Source organism: Cryptotermes secundus, unplaced genomic scaffold, assembly GCF_002891405.2.
Source record: "Cryptotermes secundus unplaced genomic scaffold, Csec_1.0 scaffold1928, whole genome shotgun sequence".
Lineage (NCBI taxonomy): Eukaryota > Metazoa > Arthropoda > Insecta > Blattodea > Kalotermitidae > Cryptotermes > Cryptotermes secundus.
The window spans coordinates 10,165-35,619 of NW_019740681.1; the positions used below are offsets into that span (position 1 = coordinate 10,165).

Consider the following 25,455-nt stretch of genomic DNA (forward strand, 5'->3'; position numbering starts at 1 on the left):
AAGGTCTACCGATAGCAACTACATAGGATCCGCTTTGAACCCTGGACTCCTGCCGAATCTTACTCTCCGGAATTCGCTTATCATGACCAACGCGCTACATCATAAGCGTTCTTTTCGTTACCAAGATGGCTCCCTCCTTGGGCCGCAGTCCGCAAGACAAGCGAAGCGATAAAGAGTCTGCAGTTGTCTGCGACATTTCGCAAGAGAATCAAGGGCCAGCAACCTTCCCGATGCACGCATCTTGTATTGATTTGCTGCATGGCTTGCAGAAGTCGCTGCTCTACAGCACACACGCAGTATCAAACTACTGCGGCATTCAGACAGTAGCTACCTCATCCACTGCCCCCATCTTGATGAGAGAAGTACCTCCAAGATGGAGGCAGTACGTTCCCCCGAAACGCCGTAACCACGTACCAGAACCCACTACTCTGAAGCCAACAGTATGAATACAGTCTCATACAAGGGCAGCATAAATACACAAATACTATAACATGGCTCAAAAGTATTACAAAGAATGGATCATTTTGTAGAAAGCTGTGTGACGAGGACAGACACGTCACGCTGTATCCCTCCATATGCGTTCCGCGCTGCAGATGTTTCGGGTGAAAAGCCTCTTCACAGATCGAGGGTCTGCTCTGTTCTCAGTAGCCGCAACAGCAGGCCGCAGGGAACACCTTAACAGCACCTCCAAACCAGTCGGCCCAGTCACGTCACAATAGGTGCTGCGCAATCGTTGTACGCCGATGGCGTCGTCCAGCAGGACAGCGGCGCCGCTGGCGAGACGTCGTGGGCACAGAAGAAAACGGGAAACGACATGAAACAGCCGATTCGAAACCATGAGAACAGGTAAGTATGCAGCTGCTTGCGGGAATCAAGTGCATTTGCTTTAAAAGACCGAGACAAGCGAGAAAGCTGCCTCAGGCCTACGCTTCTACGCTCAAGATGGAGACCGTACCTTCCACCGTAATGCCGGCAAATGCATACCGGATGTGCATTGTCCCAAGAAACTGCATAACTGAGATCTGAACCCGGGATGTTTACACGGGACATGAAGCACAATTTGGCGTCAAGCGGGACGTCATGAGGGCAATATAGAAAAAAGAAATGATCTCAGAGAATGCGATTGTGTTCAATATCGGGATCAGATCTGAGTAACTAGGAACTGCATTACTGCATGGAATGCGACGCCGTGTAGTCTGGTAGACGCTTATCAGTTGTCTTCACCGTCGAAGAGTATGCTGAACATGCAAGCGGCAGGCAACGTGTTTGCTTCCTACTGTACCAGCTTTCAGTGTGCTCTAGGGAGACACCACGTTTCCGAGTCACACCTCTCAGACGGCAGTACTCTTCTAAGCACTGGTTAGTTAGGGCGGCCGTGTCATTAGCAAGGCTCCACAAAACGTTAACTTCGTTGTTCATGTCCGACAAGAGTTACTCGCCTAAGCAAACGTTTGATGTTGACGCGTCGCTAAATGTTAAATGTACAAATCTGCAGATTAAATAGCCAAGAATATACAGTCGCGTTCCCACTGTCGCAATGCATGTTAAGAAATGCCGGGGAACGTAACCTGCGCATTCCCTGCGTCTCTTGCGGTAAAAATGGATTCGCTTAACGTCACAGTTTACAAGAATGTATCCTGAATTGCTGCGTTTGTGTTCTAAGAACTAGAGAACACAACATTTCGGGAATTGCATATGTTTCCGTCCTCAGGTGGGAGGGGGGCTATACCTACTCTGTTGTGTCCCTTCAATCACTCGACTTTTTGAAGGATTCAACAGGGTAGCTGGCCTCACCTGAGGACGGAAACAGACCAGTATATGAAACGTTATGTTCTCTAGTCTCCAGAATACCGGACGACGGACAAAGCCCAAAAACCCAGCAATTCCGATATTACGCACTATGGTCAGAACCCTTCAGAATCTCCTTCCTGCGCTGTGCTTACAGAAGTCTGTTATGGAGATGGATGCTGACGATGATTTTGCGCTGATAACGAACCTGCTTATGTAATAAGAAGTCATGAAACAAATGAGGAAACGTTAGCATTGCGTAACAATACGATGTGTAAATTTGCAGTTCGTTGACTACAAACTGCTGATTCCCTCCGACACGCGGGGTAGATAAGCAACGGTATCCAATACAAAATTTGATCAAAATCAGTCCAGCGGTTCTCGAGTTACAACAAAGCATAAAATTCAAATTAGTTAAATTATCTCAGAAACAATAAGAGTTATGGGAAAGGTGTACTGAACACTAATCGCGTCTTACTTGTCGGTACAACTTGCTATGTTTGAGAAATTTCTGCTTCCGAACAATACTTCGCGTATTACATGAGAAGTATTGAGACATGCGCATAAGTCTTCATGTAAAGTGTTCGTCATTGCTGCCCGAATTTAACCCCAAACTGGGAGGAATCGGCAAATGTTGACGAAATTTCCCCAATCTCATACACTCATACAAGTAATATCGCCCAAGCGTTCTCTAGCCGCTACATGGCGAGTGATGGTTTCAACAGCCGGACTTTACTCCGCACTACTTCAGTAACACGTATCGGCTTGTACGTGCGCACAGTAAAGCTTGCCATTGTCACATATTTCAACACTCCATTACACAAAAATTGTCTTAACCCTGCAAGTCACCTACTTCGGCGCAATCTGACGTTCTCACCGCAGTGACAATGTCATACGGTGAAGTCTGGTACATGTTTCCGATGGGTCGGAGGAACATATCTGCCTGTCTTAAGGGCTGAAGAGTGTCTCTCCTACCCTAAAAATGAGGACAATACGTTTCTCGGAAACGTTGGTAACGGCTTACTGGACTATGGCAGCGTCACATCCGTGAAGAGAGTAACAGTCACCCGTTTTAACATTAACAGACAAAAACTCTCATTCTGTCCGCACAGTGTTCCGTATGATTCTCACAATAAACAGCGACTGTTTCCCCAAACAGCATTAACCGGTTGGGCTCTCTTATGGAGACGTAATGTGTTTCCTGTGAGGTACGGACTGAATTCTTACATGTATAGTCTCTGCATTCTGCCCACACAGTGTATTTGTGTGTTCCGTATGATTCTCACAATAAGCAGCGACTGTTTCCCCAAACAGCATTAACCGGTTGGGCTCTCTTATGGAGACGTAATGTGTTCCCTGTGAGGTACGGACTGAATTCTTATATATAAAGTCTCTGCATTCTGCCCACACAGCGTATTTGTGTGTTCCGTATGATTCTCACAATAAACAGCGACTGTTTCCCCAAACAGCATTAACCGGTTGGGCTCTGTAGCGGAGACGTAATGCGTTTCCAGCGAAGTACAAAATGAATTTTTGTATACTATTAAATGTACTTCAGACTTCAAAGGGTTATCAGTTTATACGGAGGTTTCCAGAGCGACAAACAGGCGTTTTCCGTTTACGAAACTAATTTAACAGAGGCCAATAGCACATGTCCACATGCTGGGCTCAACCAGGTATCAATTTTACGCAAGAATAAAAGCAGGCGAGACTTCAAACGTATGTGACAGGCAAACGTTTGATCCCATTAAACAAACATAAACAAAGGTTTATATTCCAGCAGCTGCCCGTATTTAACTGGCGAGTCAAAGCAGTTGTGTCCTTTCTCAGAACAGTATTTCAGACCACAGTACGTGCACTCCGTGCAAAGTGAAACTGAATCTAAGTCCATTAAGTCAGAACGGAAGGCTAGACCACATGGACCAAAACTGCAGAGTGAAAAGCTCAGTCACTTGTACACCTCCCTGAATATTACTGGCTGGGTCAAATCAAGGTGAAGGTGAGGGCAGGTGGGGTTATGATAAGTACGAGTATATGGTCGGAACAGCTGTAGGACCTAGGTACCGGTAAACGATAATATTAAAATTGGTATTGACGATAAAGGATGTGAGTGTGTGATCGTGATTCATCCGGCTCAAGATATTGGCCAGTGGTGGGCTCCTGTGAACACGGTAATGAAACGACTCCCATAAATGACAAAGTTTTTCTTAGTTAGTAAATGCAAAGTTCAAAAGGTACAAATCGCCAGGTATTGGTCAAATTCCGGTAAAAATGATCCAAGCAGGAGGTGAAACATTACGTTCCGAGATCCATAAGCTCATTCAGTCTACACGAGAAGCGTGTAATTATCCGGGCATGTTACTGTTAACAGCTTCCTACCAAATTTGTATCCAGTATCCTTATCTCAAAGTTAAGTAAGTCCACATATGGACGGACGAATTTGTTGGGGATCATCAGTGTGTGTTTCGACGTCACATATCAACAACTACTGATAAGATTTTTTTGCATTCGTCAGATACTGGAGACAAAATGGAAGTACAATGATACAGTACACCAATTATTCTTTGTCTTGAAGGAGGCCTGTGATTTTCATTTAGGAGGTAGCACTGCACAATATTCTCATAGAGTCTGGGGTACCCATGAAACTAGTTAGGCTGATTAAAATGTGTTTAAACGAAACGTATAGTAAAGTCCTTATAGATAAACATTTGTCTCATAATTTTCCTATCCAAAATGGTCCAAACAATGAGATGCTTTAGAGCCACTGTTTTTCAACTTTGCTTTACAATATGCCGTTAGGACGGTTCAGGAAAGCCAGGTGTGACTGAAATTAAATGGGCACACCTGCTGCTGGTCTACGCTGACGATGTGAATCTACTGGGAGATACCAGATACCATGACGAAAAACACAGAAACTTTGACGCCGGTGAGGAGGTTGGTCTAGAAGTGAACACAGAGAAAACTGTTGCAGGGAAAAGCATAACATAACTAAAGATCCTTTCAAAATGAGGCGAGTCCCAGTATTTCGGAAAGACGGCAACAGATCGAAATTAAGAGCACATTAAATAAGGTAATGGTTGCAACCATTCAGGTCAGAACCTTTTGTCTTCTCGCCTGTTGTCGAAAAAAACTTAAAATTTAAATACACGAAACTATAATTTTTCCTGCAGTTTTTGGATGGGTGTGGAACTTGGTCATTATGGGAAAAAACCAGACTGAAGGTGCTGATAAGACTGCTTGCAGCCAAAAGACAGTAAGTGACGGGGGTATGTTTCGTAATCCGTACTCCTCCCCAAACATTATTCGAACGAGGATGACTACAATGGATTTATCATAATTCACTAACTGTTCCGTGGTAATCTAAAAGAAAGGGTTTTCAGGGTCCTCCTACGTAACAGTTCAACGTTACAGGTACAAAGAGTGCCATAAAGACACCATATTATCGTTGCTAAATTAACGGGTGCTACAGTAACCATATCAGGAATAATTAAATGACTCCATCACTATAATGAAGAGTTGCTAATAACTTACTTACTTACTTACTCATGGAGCTGAGCCCTTCAGGAGAAGACGCCAATTCTGCAGCTGCTCAAGAATTTCCCAGCATTTTATGGAACCCGAAGGTTCATTACCATGTTCACAAGAGCCATCCACTGGTCCCCATCCTGAGCCAGATCAATTCAATCAATACCATCCCATCCTATCTCTCTAAGATCCATTTTAATACTGTCCACCCACCTACGCCTTGGTCTTCCCAGTGGTCTCTTTCCTTCTGTCTTTCCCACCAACATCCTACATGCATTCCTTTTCTCCCCCATTCGTGCTACAAGCCCTGCCCACCTCATCCTCCTTCACTTGATCATTCTAATTATACTTGGAGAAGAGTCCAAATTATGAAGCTCCTCATTATGCAGTTTTCTCCAACCTCCTGTCACTTCATATCTCTTCGGTCCAAATATTCTCCTCAACACCCTCAGTCTATGTTCTTCCCTTAACGTCAGAGACCAAGTTTCACACCCATACAGAATCACAGGCAAAATTATAGTTTTGTATATTCTAATTTTTATGTTTTTGGACAACAGACGAAAATACAAAAGGTTCTGCACTGAATGGTAGCAAACATTACCCGAGTTCAATCTCCTCTTAATTTCCTCCTGAATCAGGTTTCGATCTGTTATCGTTGTTCCCAAATATCTCAACTGTGCCACATTTTCAAAACATCAGTTTCCTATTTTTATGTCATGATTTTGCCCTGCATTTTGGTGACGAGACAGTAACATATACTTAGTTTTCTCTGTGTTTACTTCTAGACCAACCTCTTTACTTGCGTCAATTAAAGTTTGTGTGTTTTTCTTTATGGTATTTATATTATCACCCAGTACATTCGCATCATCGGCATAGACCAACAGCTGATGTGTCCCATTTAATTTCAGTCCCACCTGGTTTCCCTGGGCCTTCCTAATTGCATATTCTAAGGCAAAGTTGAAAAGGAGTGGCGATAAAGCATCTCCTTGTTTTAAACCATTCTGGATAGGAAATTTATCAGACAAATGTTTACCTACACGGACTTTACTACACGTTTCGTTTAAACACATTTTAATCAACCTAACTAGTTTCATGGGTATCCCAAACTCTATTAGAATATTGTACAATACTTCCTTCCTAACTGAATCGTAGGCTTTATTGAAGTCTACAAATAGCTGACGTACTCTCTCATCGTACTCCCACTTTTTCTCCAATATCTGACGAATGCAAAAGATCTGATCTGTGGTTGATCTGTTACGTCGAAACCCACACTGATGATCCCCAATAATATCATCTATATATGGACTTAACCTTGAAAGAAGAATATTTGACAAAATTTTGTATGAAGTTGATAGCAATGATATCCCCTGATAATTACTACAGTCAGTTTTATCACCCTTCTTGTGAACTGGTAGAATTGCTAACAACACGGGGACTAATTATAATTCTAACCTAATAACACTGACGGCGCAAAGAGATTTGTGGGGCACACAATTTCCTTCTGCACCAATAATCGGAGACAGTCTGCCATTTCAACCATTGTCTGATCTGCTCTGCTATCAGGTCCCGTGCATTAACCCTTTAAAGCCCGGTGGTTACTATACCACTACCTGCTATAACATACTAAAACTCTGCATTCTGCCCACACAGTGTATTTGTGTGTTCCGTATGGTTCTCACAATACACAGCGGCTGTTTCCCCAAACAGCATTAACCGGTTGGTCTCTGTAGCGGAGACGTAATGTGTTTCCTGTGAGGTACGGAGTGAATTCTTATATATAAAGTCTCTGCATTCTGCCCACACAGTGTATTTGTGTGTTCCGTATGATTCTCACAATAAACAGCGACTGTTTCCCTGAACAGCATTAACCGGTTGGGCTCTGTAGCGGAGACGTAATGTGTTTCCTGTGAGGTACGGAGTGAATTCTTATATATAAAGTCTCTGCATTCTGCCCACACAGTGTATTTGTGTGTTCCGTATGATTCTCACAATAAACAGCGACTGTTTCCCTGAACAGCATTAACCGGTTGGGCTCTGTAGCGGAGACGTAATGTGTTTCCTGTGAGGTACGGAGTGAATTCTTATATATAAAGTCTCTGCATTCTGCCCACACAGTGTATTTGTGTGTTCCGTATGATTCTCACAATAAACAGCGACTGTTTCCCTGAACAGCATTAACCGGTTGGGCTCTGTAGCGGAGACGTAATGTGTTTCCTGTGAGGTACGGAGTGAATTCTTATATATAAAGTCTCTGCATTCTGCCCACACAGTGTATTTGTGTGTTCCGTATGATTCTCACAATAAACAGCGACTGTTTCCCTGAACAGCATTAACCGGTTGGGCTCTGTAGCGGAGACGTAATGTGTTTCCTGTGAGGTACGGAGTGAATTCTTATATATAAAGTCTCTGCATTCTGTCCACACAGTGTATTTGTGTGTTCCATATGGTTCTCACAGTAAACAGCGACTGTTTTGCCAAACAGCATTAACCGGTTGGGAGTTGTTATGGAGACGTAATGCATTTCCTGTGAGGTACGGACTGAATTCTTATAAAAAAAAAATATATATATGGGTGTATAATACGAAGGGGGACCGAAAAATAACCGGAAACGACCTGTTGCGCGCGCATGCTTTGTAGTTACGAGTTGTGCTGCTAGGTGGTGTTAGCTGGGGGTCTCCCGCGACTGTTAGTGAGCTGGCGTCAGTCTGAGTTAAGTGGTTTGTCTGTGGTGCTCTGTTGTGTGCGTTCCTGTTTCAACCCTTTGGCGATTAGTGAGATGGCCGACCAGAAGGAACAAAGAGTGTGCGTGAAATTTTGCTTTCTGTTAGGGAAAACTGCAGCCGAGACTGTTGGGATGCTTCGGCAAGCCTTTAATGATGATGCTTTGGGGAAATCACAGGTCTACGAGTGGTTTTCCCGTTTCAAATCTGGCAACATGTCAACAGAAGACATGCCACGCCCCGGGCGTCCTTCAACAGGAAGAAATGACGAAAACATTGCCAAAATCAAACGTGCAATTGATGAAGATCGTCGAAAGACCATTGACCAACTTTCTGAGGAAACGAACATCTCATGGAGCACGGTCCAGCGAATTTTAACCGAAGGTTTGCACATGAGACGGGTGTCTGCAAAATTTGTTCCTCGCTTGCTCGGAGATGACCAAAGAGAAAACCGCGTGAATGTTTGCCGCGACTTGAAGAGTGAAGTGCAGTTTTCCCTAACAGAAAGCAAAATTTCACGCACACTCTTTGTTCCTTCTGGTCGGCCATCTCACTAATCGCCAAAGGGTTGAAACAGGAACGCACACAACAGAGCACCACAGACAAACCACTTAACTCAGACTGACGCCAGCTCACTAACAGTCGCGGGAGACCCACAGCTAACACCACCTAGCAGCACAACTCGTAACTACAAAGCATGCGCGCGCAACAGGTCGTTTCCGGTTATTTTTGGGTCCCCCCTCGTATATATAAATTACGAGATCCATTCTGTGTGTTCTCAACTCCTGTCCCGCTTTCAAATCACCGATGGCAGCTCTGCAACAAACTGTGGGTTTTGACAAGTTAACTCTTCAGGCTGTATCAGAACCTGTACACAGGTATCATGTGATGCCATGACGGAACTCGACGCAAATAACCAGACAACACTGTTCGCGTCTTCTGCCTGGCGAGAAACCAGGGGAAGCTGTTCTTGTTGAACCCAGTACTAACGCCTCATGACAGCTGTACTGAGAAGTGCAGTCAGACTGCAGTCAGTTCTCTCTCTCGCTCTCTTCAGGCACTGTCAGCAGAGGCTCACCTGTCCTCACATACCGGCCCACTTTACATGCGCATTGCGAACTGCTGGCCGTGACGAATGGGCTTCATGCATGCTACATTAACCTGTGATATGTCTCGGCCTCGGAACAGTGTGGAGGGGGCTCATAAACGTCTGTGGTCCACACTCTGTCGGGTGAGAACTAGGGACCAGATTCTAATGCCAATGCGTATTTCTTTCTTGCAACCAAGAAGTATGCTCATTTGGATATACACAGCCACCTGCTCACGCTGGTTCCTCGCTCGCGAGTGTTCTACCCTGAAGATGGAGGCGATACGTTCCTCCGAAACCTCAATTCACATAAGATCTACAAGGCGCCACATCCCAGAAGACATAATTTTGCCTGCGGTTTTATATGGGTGTGAAACTTGGTTCCTGACATTAAGGGAGGAACACATACCGACAGCGCTTGAGGATGGGGTGCTAAGGAGAATATGTTGCGGCATGTAGCTCCGCGAACACACACGAACGCAACAATTCCACGGAAACTAATTGGAAGCGGTGTTTTCTACGAGGTCCGTTCAGTTATTGTGACCTGTTAGCGCGAGGAGTTCCTAGCTGAGGCCGGAGACAGTTGCGTAACCCAGAGGAAGGGGAACGTCCGCCTTTGTAAGCCGCTGCCAAGCAACGGCTAGTAAAGTCTGTAACAGACTGAGAAGACCTAGTGTGTCCTATAGTGATTTGTGAAGTGTGTAGAACAGCGAGAGCATGATCCTTATTTGCAGTTATAAGTTGACAATATGGACCCAGGAGGGCTGGAGAAATTGCATGATGAGGACCTTCGTAACATGTGCTCTTCGCCAAATACAATTAGAATGATCAAGTCAAGGAGGATAAGATGGAAAGACCATGTAGCAAACATGGACGAGAAGAGGACTGGATATAACATTTTGATGGGAAAACCTACATGGAAAGAGAGCACCAAGAAGGTCTAGACGTAGATGAGAGCATAACATAGGACGGGTACGGGCTGGATTCGTCTGGCTCAGGATAAAGAAGACCTGTGGCAGCAATCTTCGCGTTCCATTAAATTTCCTGAGTGGCTACGCGACTCTTGGTTTCTGATCAAGGCTTTTCTGCACCATGGAGTTGGTTTAGCCAGATCAGCTTCTCCCTAACAATGGACCCGTTTGTCTGGCTTAATGAAATTATTCCTTCCACTAATCAGAGCTAGCCTTTAACGCTTGAAACAACACGAGACAATGGTAAGGGCGGGCGAGACCGTGACGGGCTACAGAACACGTGTTCACAAGCAGTTTCTCTCCTGCAGTTCCGTGTTCCAGATGGCGGTAGGCGAACCGTGGAGGCTTAAGCTGTACGAGTATTGCGTGCTGCATGTCAGCCCCTCACACCTACACCCTTTTGTTGTCCAAGTTGTTTTTCCTAAGGAGATCCCCCGTCAACTGTCCTCTTATCTCGACTTTCTGCGTCTTCCTCGCGTTCTTACACAGATGGCCCTACCCGTCCCCGTTCCCGCCGCCTGGCGCAGGATGCGGCGTCGTCTACATCACATCAGCAGCCCTGATCCTGTTACGTAACCGTGTCACGTGATCCGGTTGAGCTACTTGTATACATCAGCACAATGTGCCCCAACACGGGGAGTGAGGGTAGCTTACCGCCAGGCAGCTGTAACGCTACACTGAGTCTGGCCCACGAACTGCATACCGCCGGTATTTCAGGTGGCTACGAAGAATGACGCCGTGTAGTCCGGTGCAAGTTCTTCTTCAGAGCCGAAGAGTAGGCAAAGCAAGCATAGCCACTCCACTTGCTGCCCGCTTCTTGTTCGTCACTTGTTTTGTTTGCTCTTCCGCCCTGAAAATGAAGGCAGCACGTTCTTCCGAAACGTCAGTGAACTTATACCTCAACTACACGGCGTCATGTCCCGGAAGATCGTGCTCCTCATACTGACTGCCTTCAAAACCTCAAATCGAACAGAGGATATGAAAGCAAAGTTGGGAGTTGGGCCCTCTGAAACCGTGACGTCACTTGAAGCAGTGGCGTGCGGCCATGCAACGCGAGGTGCTCTCTCCTCACAACAGGTGGCAGCACCGGGCGTCTCAAACCTCTTTCAAGCGGTTCTACACAGGATCATTACCAACCATCCAAAACCGGAGCACAATCACGTGGCGACATCCCGACTACTACATGAAACAAGTATGGCTGCTTTCCTTGCCAATACCGCGCTATACGAGTATAGATGCGGCACTCGTGTGAAGAACAGCTTGGCAATCGCTCCCCTGAGTACCAACCCGGGAATGAAGAAAGGCACGAATACTCTCAACAAGGCTGGTTTCCCGCCACAGGGTGCCTATCAAAACAAACAGAACCATGGAGAATTGTGGCTCGAAAACATCTTCAAGCGTGGTCAAGTTGGGGGATCAACGCGAAGATACAAAAAGGCAAACTTCGAGAAGTAGATTGGATTTTGCTGGCTTCAGAGACCGTAAAAGTTGGCTCGTGGAAGTGCTCGGTTCGGATGCCGACAGGGCCGGAAGTTCGACGTGGTTTTCCTTAGTATCCCTCTGTGCTAACGCCGGTATACGCCACAAGCGCTTCCTTCAATGTCCTCTGCAATTCGCTGCTGAGTTACTGACGTCGTTAAACAAATGCGGCCGCAGATGTGGCTCAGGGCCACTGCTCACGGTCTCGCAGGCCCAGGTAAATGTCGGTGTTGTGTAACTAACTGTGTGACGTCAGCTAGCAACGTGAGCTGCCGGACCTTGGAGACGAAACAAAATCCTAAATATTCACTGATAGGCTGCGTGATTAATATTCACCATTAAAATTATTGTCTTCAAGGAAGTGACAGCGTGTAGTCTGGATCCGAAGGGAACTGCTGTGCCGCTACTTTCAGTCCTCCGAAACGTCTGTACCGACCTACCAAATGTCATGACATCATACCCCACGACCTGTTACTTCTGGATTCTTGCTTGTTCACGCGAAGCGGACGAATCATGCCGGGAGGGTGTGCTGACTCAGTTGCTATGGTAATGTCCTTCGCACCGGAAGTGTCGTGCAGGAAGTGTCAGTCGTGCTCCACTGCAGGCACACCGGACCAAGTGCACAGCTGCCAGTGGTTCTTGTGCAACTGTGCTGTGCGAGTGGGTACCTGTGCTTACTGTGACAGTGTTCAATGTTCAAACAGGTGGTACATATAGTTACCACTGTCATTAAAAGAGGTAATTCTGGGTTTACTTCCGTTCAACTGCCCGCAGTGTTATCGAAGTAAAATATCTGGTAAGGTAGATAAAATTATCCCTGTGCTTAGATAAATACTGAACGGGGAAGACGTGTGGGGGAGTGGAGGCACAGCTCCGCCATTCTCAGCATTGTCACTAGATGGAGGTGGGTGGTCAGCTTCACAACCCCGTCGCTTTACCCCCCCCCCCCCCCNACTGTAAGATATCTTCAATTAAAGTTGTGCTTCTCCTTAACTAATTAAGCACTACGTGATGAAGAAGTATGGGGGAGTGGATGTATAGATCCACGTTTTCTTGACCTTGACACTAGTTGGAGGTGACTGGTCAGCTTCAAACCCCGGCCGCTTTACTCCCTCGGAAAGAGTCCCCAGTACCGATTGGATATGAAATTGGGTGGGCCCCAGAGCCGGTCTCGACAACGTGTAGAAAGAAAATTCTTGACCCTACGCTACCGCGTTCCCCCTTTATCTTGACCCTACCGGGACACAAAACTCTGACCTCTCGGTCGTCCAGCCCTTAGCCAGTCGCTATACTAACTGAACTATCCAGCTCCCTTGGGGGCAGGGACATCACAAGACACGAAGCAGATAAAACCCCTGGAGGTTATTTACGCTTTAAGTGAGGCATCGTAGTGGCCATCAGAGTGACGCGCTAGCACAGACAGGCAAACTTTCCCTCGATTGCTGTCAGTCCTTCAGGCAAGCCCACATTTCACTCTCTGTTTGCCTGCTCTGACAGCTTCAGCATACAGCAAACACCCTTCACTCCTTAAAGGCTGATCACTCACACATATACACACACACAATTTTTAGTTCGTACCTCAGAGGAAACACATTGTTTAGGGAAACAGTCGCTGTTTACTGTGAGAACCATACGGAACACACAAATACACTGTGTGGGTAGAATGTAGAGACTTTATATATAAGAATTCAGTCCGTACCTCACAGGAAACCCATTACGTCTCCGCTACGGAGCCCACCGGTTAATGCTGTTTAAGGAAACAGTCGCTGTTTATTGTGAGAACCATCCGGAACATACAAATACACTGTGTGGGCAGGACTAAGAAATTACTCTTAAAGAAAATGGTACACATGGTGACCGCTGGGATTTAGAGGGTGTAACAAATTCCGTAGCGTTCCGACAAATGTAACTTGGCTTCGTCATTTGTCCACTCACTTGGATAAGTTCTAACAAACTTGATTATCTAACACCGCCCCACCTGAGAATGGGAGCACAATCCCCTCCCGAAACGTCATGCTGTAGTTTCTAGAGTAACAACGTGGACAAAGGCCAGGGATCCTATAATGCTAAACAAGTAATATTATTATTCGCGTCGATCGCTATTTGCCTCTTGTGTGTTACTAACGTCGTAACACGTTCAACAAACAAACAGTCGAGGTCATGACGTAATGATCTTATTATACACGTCAGAGTCCTTGTTGCAGGAGACGCTTTCCCAGCCAGAGGAAACTACAGCCTTCCGGCAGAGTGCGGCCGTCGCTGGAAGTGATCACTGAGGAGGCGAGCTATCAGCACACGCGGCGCAGAAAGCAGCTCATCCCTCGCGCCAGGCTCATCCACCACAGACGAACCGAAGAACCCGCCAGGAGGTAGGTCTGAACACCGCCATATCGCTACCTCCCATCCTCACAGCCCACTTCCCTAAGATCCATCTTAGTAATTAACTAACTCTCTGGAAGCAGAACCCGAAGGTTCAACACCGCTAATACCAGAGCCCGCCACTGGACAGGATCCTGAGCCGGTTCCATCCACCTCCCATCCTCACTTCCCTAAGATCCTTCTTAGCAGTTAACTGACTCTCTGGCCGCAGAACTCGAAGGTTCAACACCGCTAATACCAAGCCCACCACTGGACAGGATCCTGAGCCGGTTCCATCCACCTCCCATCCTCACTTCCCTAAGATCCTTCTTAGCAGTTAACTGACTCTCTGGCCGCAGAACTCGAAGGTTCAACACCGCTAATACCAAGCCCACCACTGGACAGGATCCTGAGCCGGTTCCATCCACCTCCCATCCTCACTTCCCTAAGATCCTTCTTAGCAGTTAACTGACTCTCTGGCCGCAGAACTCGAAGGTTCAACACCGCTAATACCAAGCCCACCACTGGACAGGATCCTGAGCCGGTTCCATCCACCTCCCATCCTCACTTCCCTAAGATCCTTCTTAGCAGTTAACTGACTCTCTGGCCGCAGAACTCGAAGGTTCAACACCGCTAATACCAAGCCCACCACTGGACAGGATCCTGAGCCGGTTCCATCCACCTCCCATCCTCACTTCCCTAAGATCCTTCTTAGCAGTTAACTGACTCTCTGGCCGCAGAACTCGAAGGTTCAACACCGCTAATACCAAGCCCACCACTGGACAGGATCCTGAGCCGGTTCCATCCACCTCCCATCCTCACTTCCCTAAGATCCTTCTTAGCAGTTAACTGACTCTCTGGCCGCAGAACTCGAAGGTTCAACACCGCTAATACCAAGCCCACCACTGGACAGGATCCTGAGCCGGTTCCATCCACCTCCCATCCTCACTTCCCTAAGATCCTTCTTAGCAGTTAACTGACTCTCTGGCCGCAGAACTCGAAGGTTCAACACCGCTAATACCAAGCCCACCACTGGACAGGATCCTGAGCCGGTTCCATCCACCTCCCATCCTCACTTCCCTAAGATCCTTCTTAGCAGTTAACTGACTCTCTGGCCGCAGAACTCGAAGGTTCAACACCGCTAATACCAAGCCCACCACTGGACAGGATCCTGAGCCGGTTCCATCCACCTCCCATCCTCACTTCCCTAAGATCCTTCTTAGCAGTTAACTGACTCTCTGGCCGCAGAACTCGAAGGTTCAACACCGCTAATACCAAGCCCACCACTGGACAGGATCCTGAGCCGGTTCCATCCACCTCCCATCCTCACTTCCCTAAGATCCTTCTTAGCAGTTAACTGACTCTCTGGCCGCAGAACTCGAAGGTTCAACACCGCTAATACCAAGCCCACCACTGGACAGGATCCTGAGCCGGTTCCATCCACCTCCCATCCTCACTTCCCTAAGATCCTTCTTAGCAGTTAACTGACTCTCTGGCCGCAGAACTCGAAGGTTCAACACCGCTAATACCAAGCCCACCACTGGACAGGATCCTGAGCCGGTTCCATCCACCTCCCATCCTCACTTCCCTAAGATCCTTCTTAGCAGTTAACTGACTCTCTGGCCGCAGAACTCGAAGGTTCAACACCGCTAATACCAAGCCCACCACTGGACAGGATCCTGAGCCGGTTCCATCCACCTCCCATCCTCACTTCCCTAAGATCCTTCTTAGCAGTTAACTGACTCTCTGGCCGCAGAACTCGAAGGTTCAACACCGCTAATACCAAGCCCACCACTGGACAGGATCCTGAGCCGGTTCCATCCACCTCCCATCCTCACTTCCCTAAGATCCTTCTTAGCAGTTAACTGACTCTCTGGCCGCAGAACTCGAAGGTTCAACACCGCTAATACCAAGCCCACCACTGGACAGGATCCTGAGCCGGTTCCATCCACCTCCCATCCTCACTTCCCTAAGATCCTTCTTAGCAGTTAACTGACTCTCTGGCCGCAGAACTCGAAGGTTCAACACCGCTAATACCAAGCCCACCACTGGACAGGATCCTGAGCCGGTTCCATCCACCTCCCATCCTCACTTCCCTAAGATCCTTCTTAGCAGTTAACTGACTCTCTGGCCGCAGAACTCGAAGGTTCAACACCGCTAATACCAAGCCCACCACTGGACAGGATCCTGAGCCGGTTCCATCCACCTCCCATCCTCACTTCCCTAAGATCCTTCTTAGCAGTTAACTGACTCTCTGGCCGCAGAACTCGAAGGTTCAACACCGCTAATACCAAGCCCACCACTGGACAGGATCCTGAGCCGGTTCCATCCACCTCCCATCCTCACTTCCCTAAGATCCTTCTTAGCAGTTAACTGACTCTCTGGCCGCAGAACTCGAAGGTTCAACACCGCTAATACCAAGCCCACCACTGGACAGGATCCTGAGCCGGTTCCATCCACCTCCCATCCTCACTTCCCTAAGATCCTTCTTAGCAGTTAACTGACTCTCTGGCCGCAGAACTCGAAGGTTCAACACCGCTAATACCAAGCCCACCACTGGACAGGATCCTGAGCCGGTTCCATCCACCTCCCATCCTCACTTCCCTAAGATCCTTCTTAGCAGTTAACTGACTCTCTGGCCGCAGAACTCGAAGGTTCAACACCGCTAATACCAAGCCCACCACTGGACAGGATCCTGAGCCGGTTCCATCCACCTCCCATCCTCACTTCCCTAAGATCCTTCTTAGCAGTTAACTGACTCTCTGGCCGCAGAACTCGAAGGTTCAACACCGCTAATACCAAGCCCACCACTGGACACGATCCTGAGCCCCGTGTTTCCCCCCCGACGCCTTGCTATCCTGTTGCATACATAACCTGCCCAGCATGATGAGTCCATTAGCACACACAAATCAACATGCATTAATTAAATGAATACATCACTATGTCATGTGGCTTGGGCACAACAGATGCTAATTAGGGCTCTTCCAACCGCGCCAGGATCCTCAGCTTTCTAATTTCTACTAATTTAACGACATTTACAGGATCTCGGTGGAGTTGAGTGTCCCGTCATTCGCCCGTAATACCGGACTTCTGCAAAACACTTGAGGCAACACAGTCGGTAATAACCTTACAATGCAATGTATGGGGTATGGGGCACAGGGGTCAGATGGCGTGCAGATAAGCTCCTCGTATCTCCACCTCAGCTCCAGTGCAAGATGACTGATCAGCTTCAGATTCCGGCTGTCTTCATCCCAGAGAGCTTCTGGGCGTGATGACGTTCCTACCCTGTATCGAAACTTGGTCATCTAATTCGCAGTCCGGCCCATGTCTGAACTATCCTGTGAAACTGAGTTGGTATCGGACAGACGTGACACCGCACTGCTGCGCGAGTGGCGCTCGAGACATGGGCGGAACCCTCCAACACGTGATTCTCTCCCATGCTCTGGAACAACCTGACGAAGTGTTATGAAATACCCTGTGAACCGGCCGCTTTACCTTGAAGGGCCCACCGGCTGACGTCACCTTCACTCCGTGCGCTCCTCTCTCTCGGTTACATAAACGTTGCGATGCGTTTCCTTGCAGATCCTGCAACAGAGCGTGGATGCACATAGGGCTGCCACAGATGGAGGTGAGGTTGTCAGCCGACTGCCCTTTACCCCCAGGAAGATTCCTGTTAGAGGCTGAGTCCACCCCAGGGCCACAGTGCGGCTGGGAGAGTTAGGTCAATTTAAAAATCCAATAACCTCATTGGGAATCGAACCCCTGAGGAAACAACGAAAAACCACCAGTCTCCGGGGACCTCCAAATACGAAAGAGCAGCACTGCCCAATGACTACGACTTCCGGGCCTCTTGTAATGTCATTCACATAGGAATGACTGTTTTAGTTGTTACAGTGTCGTTAAATGTAAGTCTGAAAGAAGGTGAAGGAAACAGGATACCACCAGTGGCGTGCGGTACTATTTTTGGTAAGGAAAGCAGTGGCATCTAATAAACGAACTGATAGCAATCAGCTCACCAAAATTTACGTCACTTATTGAGTCAATACGGTCGTTTTGTATACTGTTCGATAAACCTGTAAATACTGTACTGTTCTCAAGGTGAACGTTGAGTTTATATTCATATTTCCTCAACAAGTGAACTAATTCCACATAATTACCTCAGTCGATAGAATCCACGCTTTCGTCATGACCATGGAGGGCAAGTTGCCACTTTCCTAAATGGCAGATGATATCAATCAAGCGTTTCATTATTCCTCTATGTAGTATCGTCAGGCACTTTTGATTGTCAAGTTGACAGTCAGTTCGAGATTTCCCGAACATAACAAGTTGCACTGTTGAAATAATGTGAGTCTGAGAGTTCTCACGTCGTTTCAGTGCTTTATGAAGGCTGTTGATATCACCAAACCCAGTCTTGTTCCATACATTTTTTCACTGAGAAACAACAGGCATGGCCAAAAAAACAATTTTCCTAGATTACGGCAACCGGATAGAATACTGTTCCAAATTAAATTTCCTCACACATAATTTGGTTTGTGCTTTAAGTTCTCGCAACTCTCCTGTCGGTCGTCCTCTTTCTATAATTATTTTCTTTTCAGAAAATTCCCTTCTATTAAACCCCCGTTTTAAAGGCTTTCGATTGCACGGTCGCAGTCGCGTTGTCTGCCAGCATTCATTTTAGCTGTTGCCTGTGCGTGTAGTCTAATCACGCCCCTGCCCGCGTACCGAAATAAGAGATTTGCTTCCCTTAAACGCAGATAGCTTCTTTCTGATGCGTCAAAATACGATCACAAAAACAATCTTACGCCATATAAATATGCACTTACAATATTTTAATAAAACTTATGTTACCTATAACACCCAACAAGACAAATCACACACAACATAACCAGCGAAAGAACACATCCCTTCGCTGGTCTAGCCAGCAAACCGAAATTTGCTTCCGTTCCACCAGGCAGGGGTAGGGAGGAGGAGGCGGCGGCATGTGGCCTGGAGCAGGAACACGCGCTAAATGACAATATTCAAATTGAATTATTTATATATGACTTCGTTTCTTTTCGTTTCTTAACTACGGAAGCAATGCTTCCCTTGCTTCCACGCACGGCACGCCACACACCAGGGCAGTGAGCCTGTGGTTATGCAGCCAAGCTTTGCACTCCTGACACTATCTAAACTTCGGCACTAGATGGAAGTGAGTGCTGAGCTTCACGTCCCGGTTGCTTTGCCCCGCTTACCCACTGCTTAGGATGCTGGGTCGGTTCAACGAGCCGGTCTGCCGCCCGCCCCCTGCATGTCGCTATACCGACACAGGACGTCATATTACAAACCTACAAAATATCCCAAGAAGACCCCCCCCCCATCAAACTCTGAAATAGTTTTTCTTGTTTTAGGCTCTCCCAGAGGTGACTATGAAGAGTTGTGTCTTCTGGGATGTGACGCCGTGCAGTCCATTCACAGAGCTCTTCTTGCTTGGCTTACTGTAACATCGCTGAAATACCGGACTACACGGCGTCACATCCCTCTTCTGAGGTCTACTGCCATTACGCTCTGCTGTATGTAACTGGAGCAGCTGTTTCGAACACGCCACTCTGTAACCTTTGCATAAACTAAATTTGCAGTTGTCGTGGGAAAACAGAATTTTATGAGCAATAAATGGCCAATGGCGCATGCAAAACATACTGTGTACTCGCCTCGGAGTACGTCCTGCAAGCTTTGGTGCAGCACAGCGCTCCCGATACGGGCAACGCGAGGTCACGCTATGCAGCGTCTATCCAGACGGTTTCCCTGGATAGTCTCACAGAGACCAATATATCCTTTTGGAACCCACAGTCGAAAGAATGTGTACATTACGTACAAAATACAAAGATATAATACGGTTAGGGCGTAGAATGGATTAAACTGGCTCAGTATAGCGTCCAACGGTTGGCTGTTGTGACCACGGTAATGAACCTTCGGGTTCCGTAAAAGGCAGGCAGTTTCTTACGCAGCTTAATTCTGTTAAGGCGGCCTAGTGAAAGCCCTGCTCGGTGTAGGTCGGCGTGGCGGTACCGCTCAAGACTTGTATTCGGAAGGTTTTCGATTCTAACTCGGCCGAGACTCCGGCAATCACGACGATCTATTTGTGGTTTTACTCAGGTCCTCCAGACAAAGAACGGTATAGTGTCTGACAGCGTCGTGGACCAGCCCACAAAAGGCATCCCTGTAGGGGGGGGGCTACGCACTTACATTCATCATCGCATAGAATTCGGCTGCATGTACTGCATTCCCAAGTTGCAATATTTTTTTGTAGCTTCACAGAACTCATTGTTCGCAGGTCCTCGTCGCTGAATTTACAGTTCATATCCCGGACGAGGCCCTTCCTACTGACCCCACCACCTGACTTCAGAGCAACTTCCGGTGCCGTGGGAACAGATCGAACCAGGCAACCCGCCCGTGGCCAGTCAGGCAACGCACAGGTCCAGAGTACCGCTTCGTTGCCTGGAGGGACATCTGCACTACGGAGAACAGGAAACAGTGGCAGCATCACCAACACTGCGCATCGATCACCGCGCATTTTAGCCTTCACTACTCTAAACGGCACACAAAACTCTGCAGTCAACACACACCAAACATGTCACTCTACGGATAAGCCCAGTGAAATTCCTCCCGTAGATAAAACAAAATGCCGATTTCAAGATTCTGGAAACGAGACAACAAAGTTAACTCAACTTTCTGTAAACGCGGATACAAAACGAATTAATGATTGCACTGGTAAAACTTCCACAGAAATATCAGTACAGAGGGCAGCAGAGTCTGTAGGGGAGTCCTGTGTGACACCTGCGGGCGAGTCTGCAAGCATAAGAGGCGTCTCTAAAGGTCCTCCAGTCCACAGCCCGAACATATTTCAACTCTGTACGCGTGAATCGGCAAAGACACTCCTCTGTGAAAACACACATGATGAACCTACACCAAGACCTCTGAAGGGGCAAGCCACGACAGATCAGGATTGTACAGGATTCTCAGGCAAGACACAGCGTCCTGACGGCAAGACGCGAAGAAAGAGGGAAGGTGTAAATGAACCAAGAGACAAGAGAGAATATAAAACCCGTACGCAAGTCAGAGAAGCAGATCCTGCAGAGGAAGACTGTTCGGCCTGCAGGACGCTTGGCAGGGCAGAGGGGATAAATCCAGAATGTCGAGCACACATTAGCCAAAACAGCATCGAGGAGAAAGATACGTCAGGCCAGAACAGTAATAATCGTCCCGATATCGCGGACAAGAAGGAAGACTGTTCTGCATGCGAGAACAAGAAACAAGCAGAAAATACTGCAAGTGTGAAGAACACGGGAATACAAAGTTTTTCGAACGGAAAACTGACAAGGACAGACGACATTTCGATTGAGAAAGGTAAAACTTGTGGGTTAACAGAATACTCAGCAGGGAATAAAGGCAAAGCTCGAGAAGGTTCTGCAGAACACGTGCTGGGCAATTTCGCCACTGCAAACGAGGAACAAGACACTGACGCAATAGACAGTGCCACAGCAGGCAAACCAGAGAAGCGCCGACAAGACAGCAGCGACACGATGTCCAGGAGACCCCAAGTGCTGAAGATCACCGACTCGGCGACGACCGCCTTCAGACGCCGAGATGGAAACAAACACGTGAGTCACTCTTCAGTTGTCTTGTCCTGCTGGCTAATGTCACTTACTTGCCTTTGTATTGTCCTGCTGGCTAATGTCACTTACTTGCCTTCGTCTTGTCCTGCTGGCTAATGCCACTTACTTGCCTTCGTATTTTCCTGCTGGCTAATGTCACTTACTTGCCTTCGTATTGTCCTGCTGGCTAATGTCACTTACTTGCCTTCGTCTTGTCCTGCTGGCTTACTTGCCTTCATCTTGTCCTGCTGGCTAATGCCACTAACTTGCCTTCGTCTTGTCCTGCTGGCTAATGCCACTTACTTGCCTTCGTCTTGTCCTGCTGGCTAATGCCACTAACTTGCCTTCCGAGTTTCATTCTCCTTCGCCCGCATCTGCCTTCGTTAGCCGATTTCACTCTCTGAGATGTGACTGATTCTAGACTCCGTCTTGAACCACGAGACGACCAGCCCCTACCCGATACTTTCGACTTCACAAAATTCAACAATCCTCCCAATTTCCGTTAGCCCTACAAAGCTCCCATGTGTAACTGACGGGAATCGTTTAGTATCATAACCCATACATTTCTTTATCAATATCCTTTTACCCCCCCCCCCAAAAAAAAGTGCAACAGAACACTGCTCTTTATTAGTACATTCCTCAAGCTAAGTCGTCATTTTGACTACTGAAACTAGCCTTTCACCATGAACATGCGCATGCACGTCTGCTGCGTAGACTGTCATGAAGCTGGACTGTACTGCTACCGAGTGATACACATAAAGAACCTATTACGTTCATGACAGCTGTTTTACTTCCATTTGTGACCTATTTACTTACTCTCCCTCGTATCGTAACATAGTCTCTTCCATCCTATGCTAAACCGAAACAGAACACCGTCTATACTTGTAGTAACAGAAAGCATTAAACAGCGGTATATACGAAATTGTTCTGTTCACAGGACGAGTTGCAACACGACAGCACCGGACTGCGGCAACAAGAAAGCCATGCCAAAAGTTCGCCTCCTGCCAGTGAAGATGGCACGCCAAAAACCACTCGAAACCTGAGAAGCATCTTCGACGGAGGAAGAGAGATGGTATCATCCCCAAGACAAATTCGGAAGGAGGACAAAACCGCCGGAATGCTGCCAGCACCTGGGGTCACGTGCGAAGCAGCTGCTGGTAATACGAAGCCGATGTTGATCGCTACTTTATCGATGGAGGAAGCCGGCGACACGTTGCAGAAACTCTCGATTCGAAATGAAAACAACTTATCTCCAGATCCACAAACCAGCACAGCTTTCAGAGCATTCAGTTGCAACGGACATGAAACGCTGTCTACTATCACCAAGTCAGTTCCAGACCACGCCGAGGCAACACAACATAAAACCGACAAGAAAGAAACGCTTCATGCTGGTCTGCTTAAAGAGAGAGACAGCAAAGCGGCGGCATTTGACGGTCTTCTGCAGTATCTGCAAGATTACAGGCACGGACTGCGAGAACTCCTCGTGAACAACAATGTCGTCATCATAGAACCTGTCAGGCAGTCGAGAGTCAGGCTGGAGAACCGAAAGTACTCTGCCACAAAGTCAGCATCCGAGGGCACCTGTCGGATAACGGGGGCCACAGTCAAGACAGGGAACAGCACATCCGCGGCATCAAACACACTGCCCAGGCAACAACCGATCTTAAGGCGTCATTTCTTTTATCATCCAATCAGAACCAACAGATCACTGGTCGACGAAGAATTGCCAGATCCCGAGAAAGTAAGACATGCCAGAGAAATTTTTGAAAGAACTATAAAAATGAAAGATTCACATCACGAACAAACCAGTACTGCTAATGACACAAAAAGCACAAGAAATAGCAGAAGCTCAGCAGCAAAAGTAATCAGTGCATCTAAAACTGACAACAGGAATGCTGCTGACAAGGTCAAGAGAAAGTACCTGACAGTGGACACAGTTTTCAGACATAACGCCTTACACAAGCGCTGGACAGACTCAGGCAGCTTGTCATCTGGGATCAGTAGCGACCTGAGTTGCTACGAGACTGACGTCGAGTCGCCAGACACTTCCAGTCGCAAAGAGGAACAGACAGACGTATTCAGCAGCGATGACGAGTACCCTGACAGAAATGACTACCTCGAGGAGAGCGATGAAGGCCATTACGTGGCGCCGGAAGTACTGGAGAGGATCCGCGCGTGTGGCACTACCGTAACGTACTACGGGGGCCGAGTAATAGCGGCGAGTAACGGACCACTGAGGAGTCCCATGACACTGGCCATAATGGACGAAATAGAAAAGAACCAGAAGTTTACCAGGAAGGGAACTCGCATCATTCCGGACGAATACCTGGGAGTGAAGTTCCGGCTAGTGAAAAGCAACAGCTGTGGCAGTCGCCTGGAGTTGGCCGGGACTGAAGAAGATGAGGACTGGAAAGCCATAGCTGAAGAGGAACACGACGCTCCTAGTGCTCAGAAATCTGGGGATGGCCCGAAGCTGTCCGACAGAACAGAAAGCATTGCTAAAGGCAAAGCACAAGGACATGCTAAAGGTGCAAAGTCTTCCAGAACTGGATGCCTAGATAGCGTGCTTTCGACAGAAACTGAAGGCAGATCCACACATGGACAAACAGACATGTGTGAAGGATGTATCAGAGGGGCGACAACCAAAATATGGTTTTCACCTGAAAAAGCCGAAGTTGTCGAAAGGGGCAGTCGTAACGTATTATTCAACGACATCGAATTCGAAGAATTCGAAATAGCTGAAGACTCCCTAGATGTGATACAAGAGAATGACATCGAATGCAGCAAGACTGATGAGGACGATGCTGAACAAATGCACCCCCGGGACTGTCAGCCCGTCTCAAATCACATTAATGTTCCTGGTCCGGCCACAGAGAAACAATCAAATGAAGCACGAAATTCGACGTCAAAAGCTAATGGCGATGTGCAAATGACCACGTGGGCCTCAAGATCCGTCCTGTTTGACTTCAGGAACTGCGAGACTGAAGACTCTCATCTGCCAACCCGAAAGACAGAGCCGAACCACAGTTCATGCTGAATATTTGCAAACATAATCCTGGCTCCATTCAGCTGCAAGGGACAGAGATGGCGTACACTCCACACTGCACTGCACATTCTATCAGCTTTACCACTTTGAGAGCCAGCGTCCTTCCCATGCTATGAAGGTGATATGTTGCCCTGAAACAGGGTCCTTTTGCCTGAATATCTTTGGCGAGTGACAACAAACAATGACTGACATCTTTTCATACTTCCTGACACTTCGAATAGGCATATGAGACTTGTTTTCATATGTAAATCATACCGAAATGTACTGATGATGTGTCTTCTTTTTAGAAGTAATCTTAGCATCAAGAGGGTAGGTGAAATCGTATCTGCTGGTCTAAATATAGTTGTGTTAATTCAGAGTTCAATGCTCCTTTCTTCTGAATATCTGAGCATGACTACGTATTCTGAGAATATAGACGAACTAACTAACTTCACGGAGATGAGCCGCCAGATGTGTAGCTACTCAAGAATTTCCCAACATTTTATGGAATCTGAAAGTTCATAACCGTGTTCACAAGAGCCTTCCTCTGGTCCCTACGCTGAGCCATATCAATCCAGTCCATACCGCCATATCCCATTTCTCTAAGGCCCATTTTAATATTATCTCCCTACTCATGTCTTGGTCTTCCTAGTGGTCTCCTTCCTTCCGGCTTTCCCACCAAAATCCTATACGCAGCTTCTCACCATTCATGCTACATGCCCTGCCCATTTCATCCTCTTGACTTGATCATTCTAATTTTACTTGACGGAGAGTACAGGTTATGAAGCTCCTCATTATGCAGTTTTCTCCAACCTCCCGTCACTTCATCTCTCTTCGGTCCAAATATTCTGCTCAACACTCTCAGTCTGTG

General features: G+C 47.4%; 2 protein-coding genes across 2 annotated transcripts in view; one reads left to right on the forward strand and one right to left on the reverse strand.

Annotated features, from left to right (window-relative positions):
- LOC111872601 (calcium uniporter protein, mitochondrial) overlaps positions 1-25,455 on the reverse strand; it is a 69,063-nt gene that overhangs the window by 10,164 nt on the left and 33,444 nt on the right. The window lies entirely within an intron of this gene.
- On the forward strand, positions 672-25,094 carry LOC111872600. The gene is made up of 4 exons (XM_023866668.2): positions 672-846; positions 13,775-13,939; positions 20,239-21,565; positions 22,497-25,094. Exons 1-4 carry the CDS (start codon positions 815-817, stop codon positions 24,594-24,596), a joined length of 3,624 nt encoding a protein of 1,207 aa, XP_023722436.1. The 5' UTR covers positions 672-814; the 3' UTR covers positions 24,597-25,094.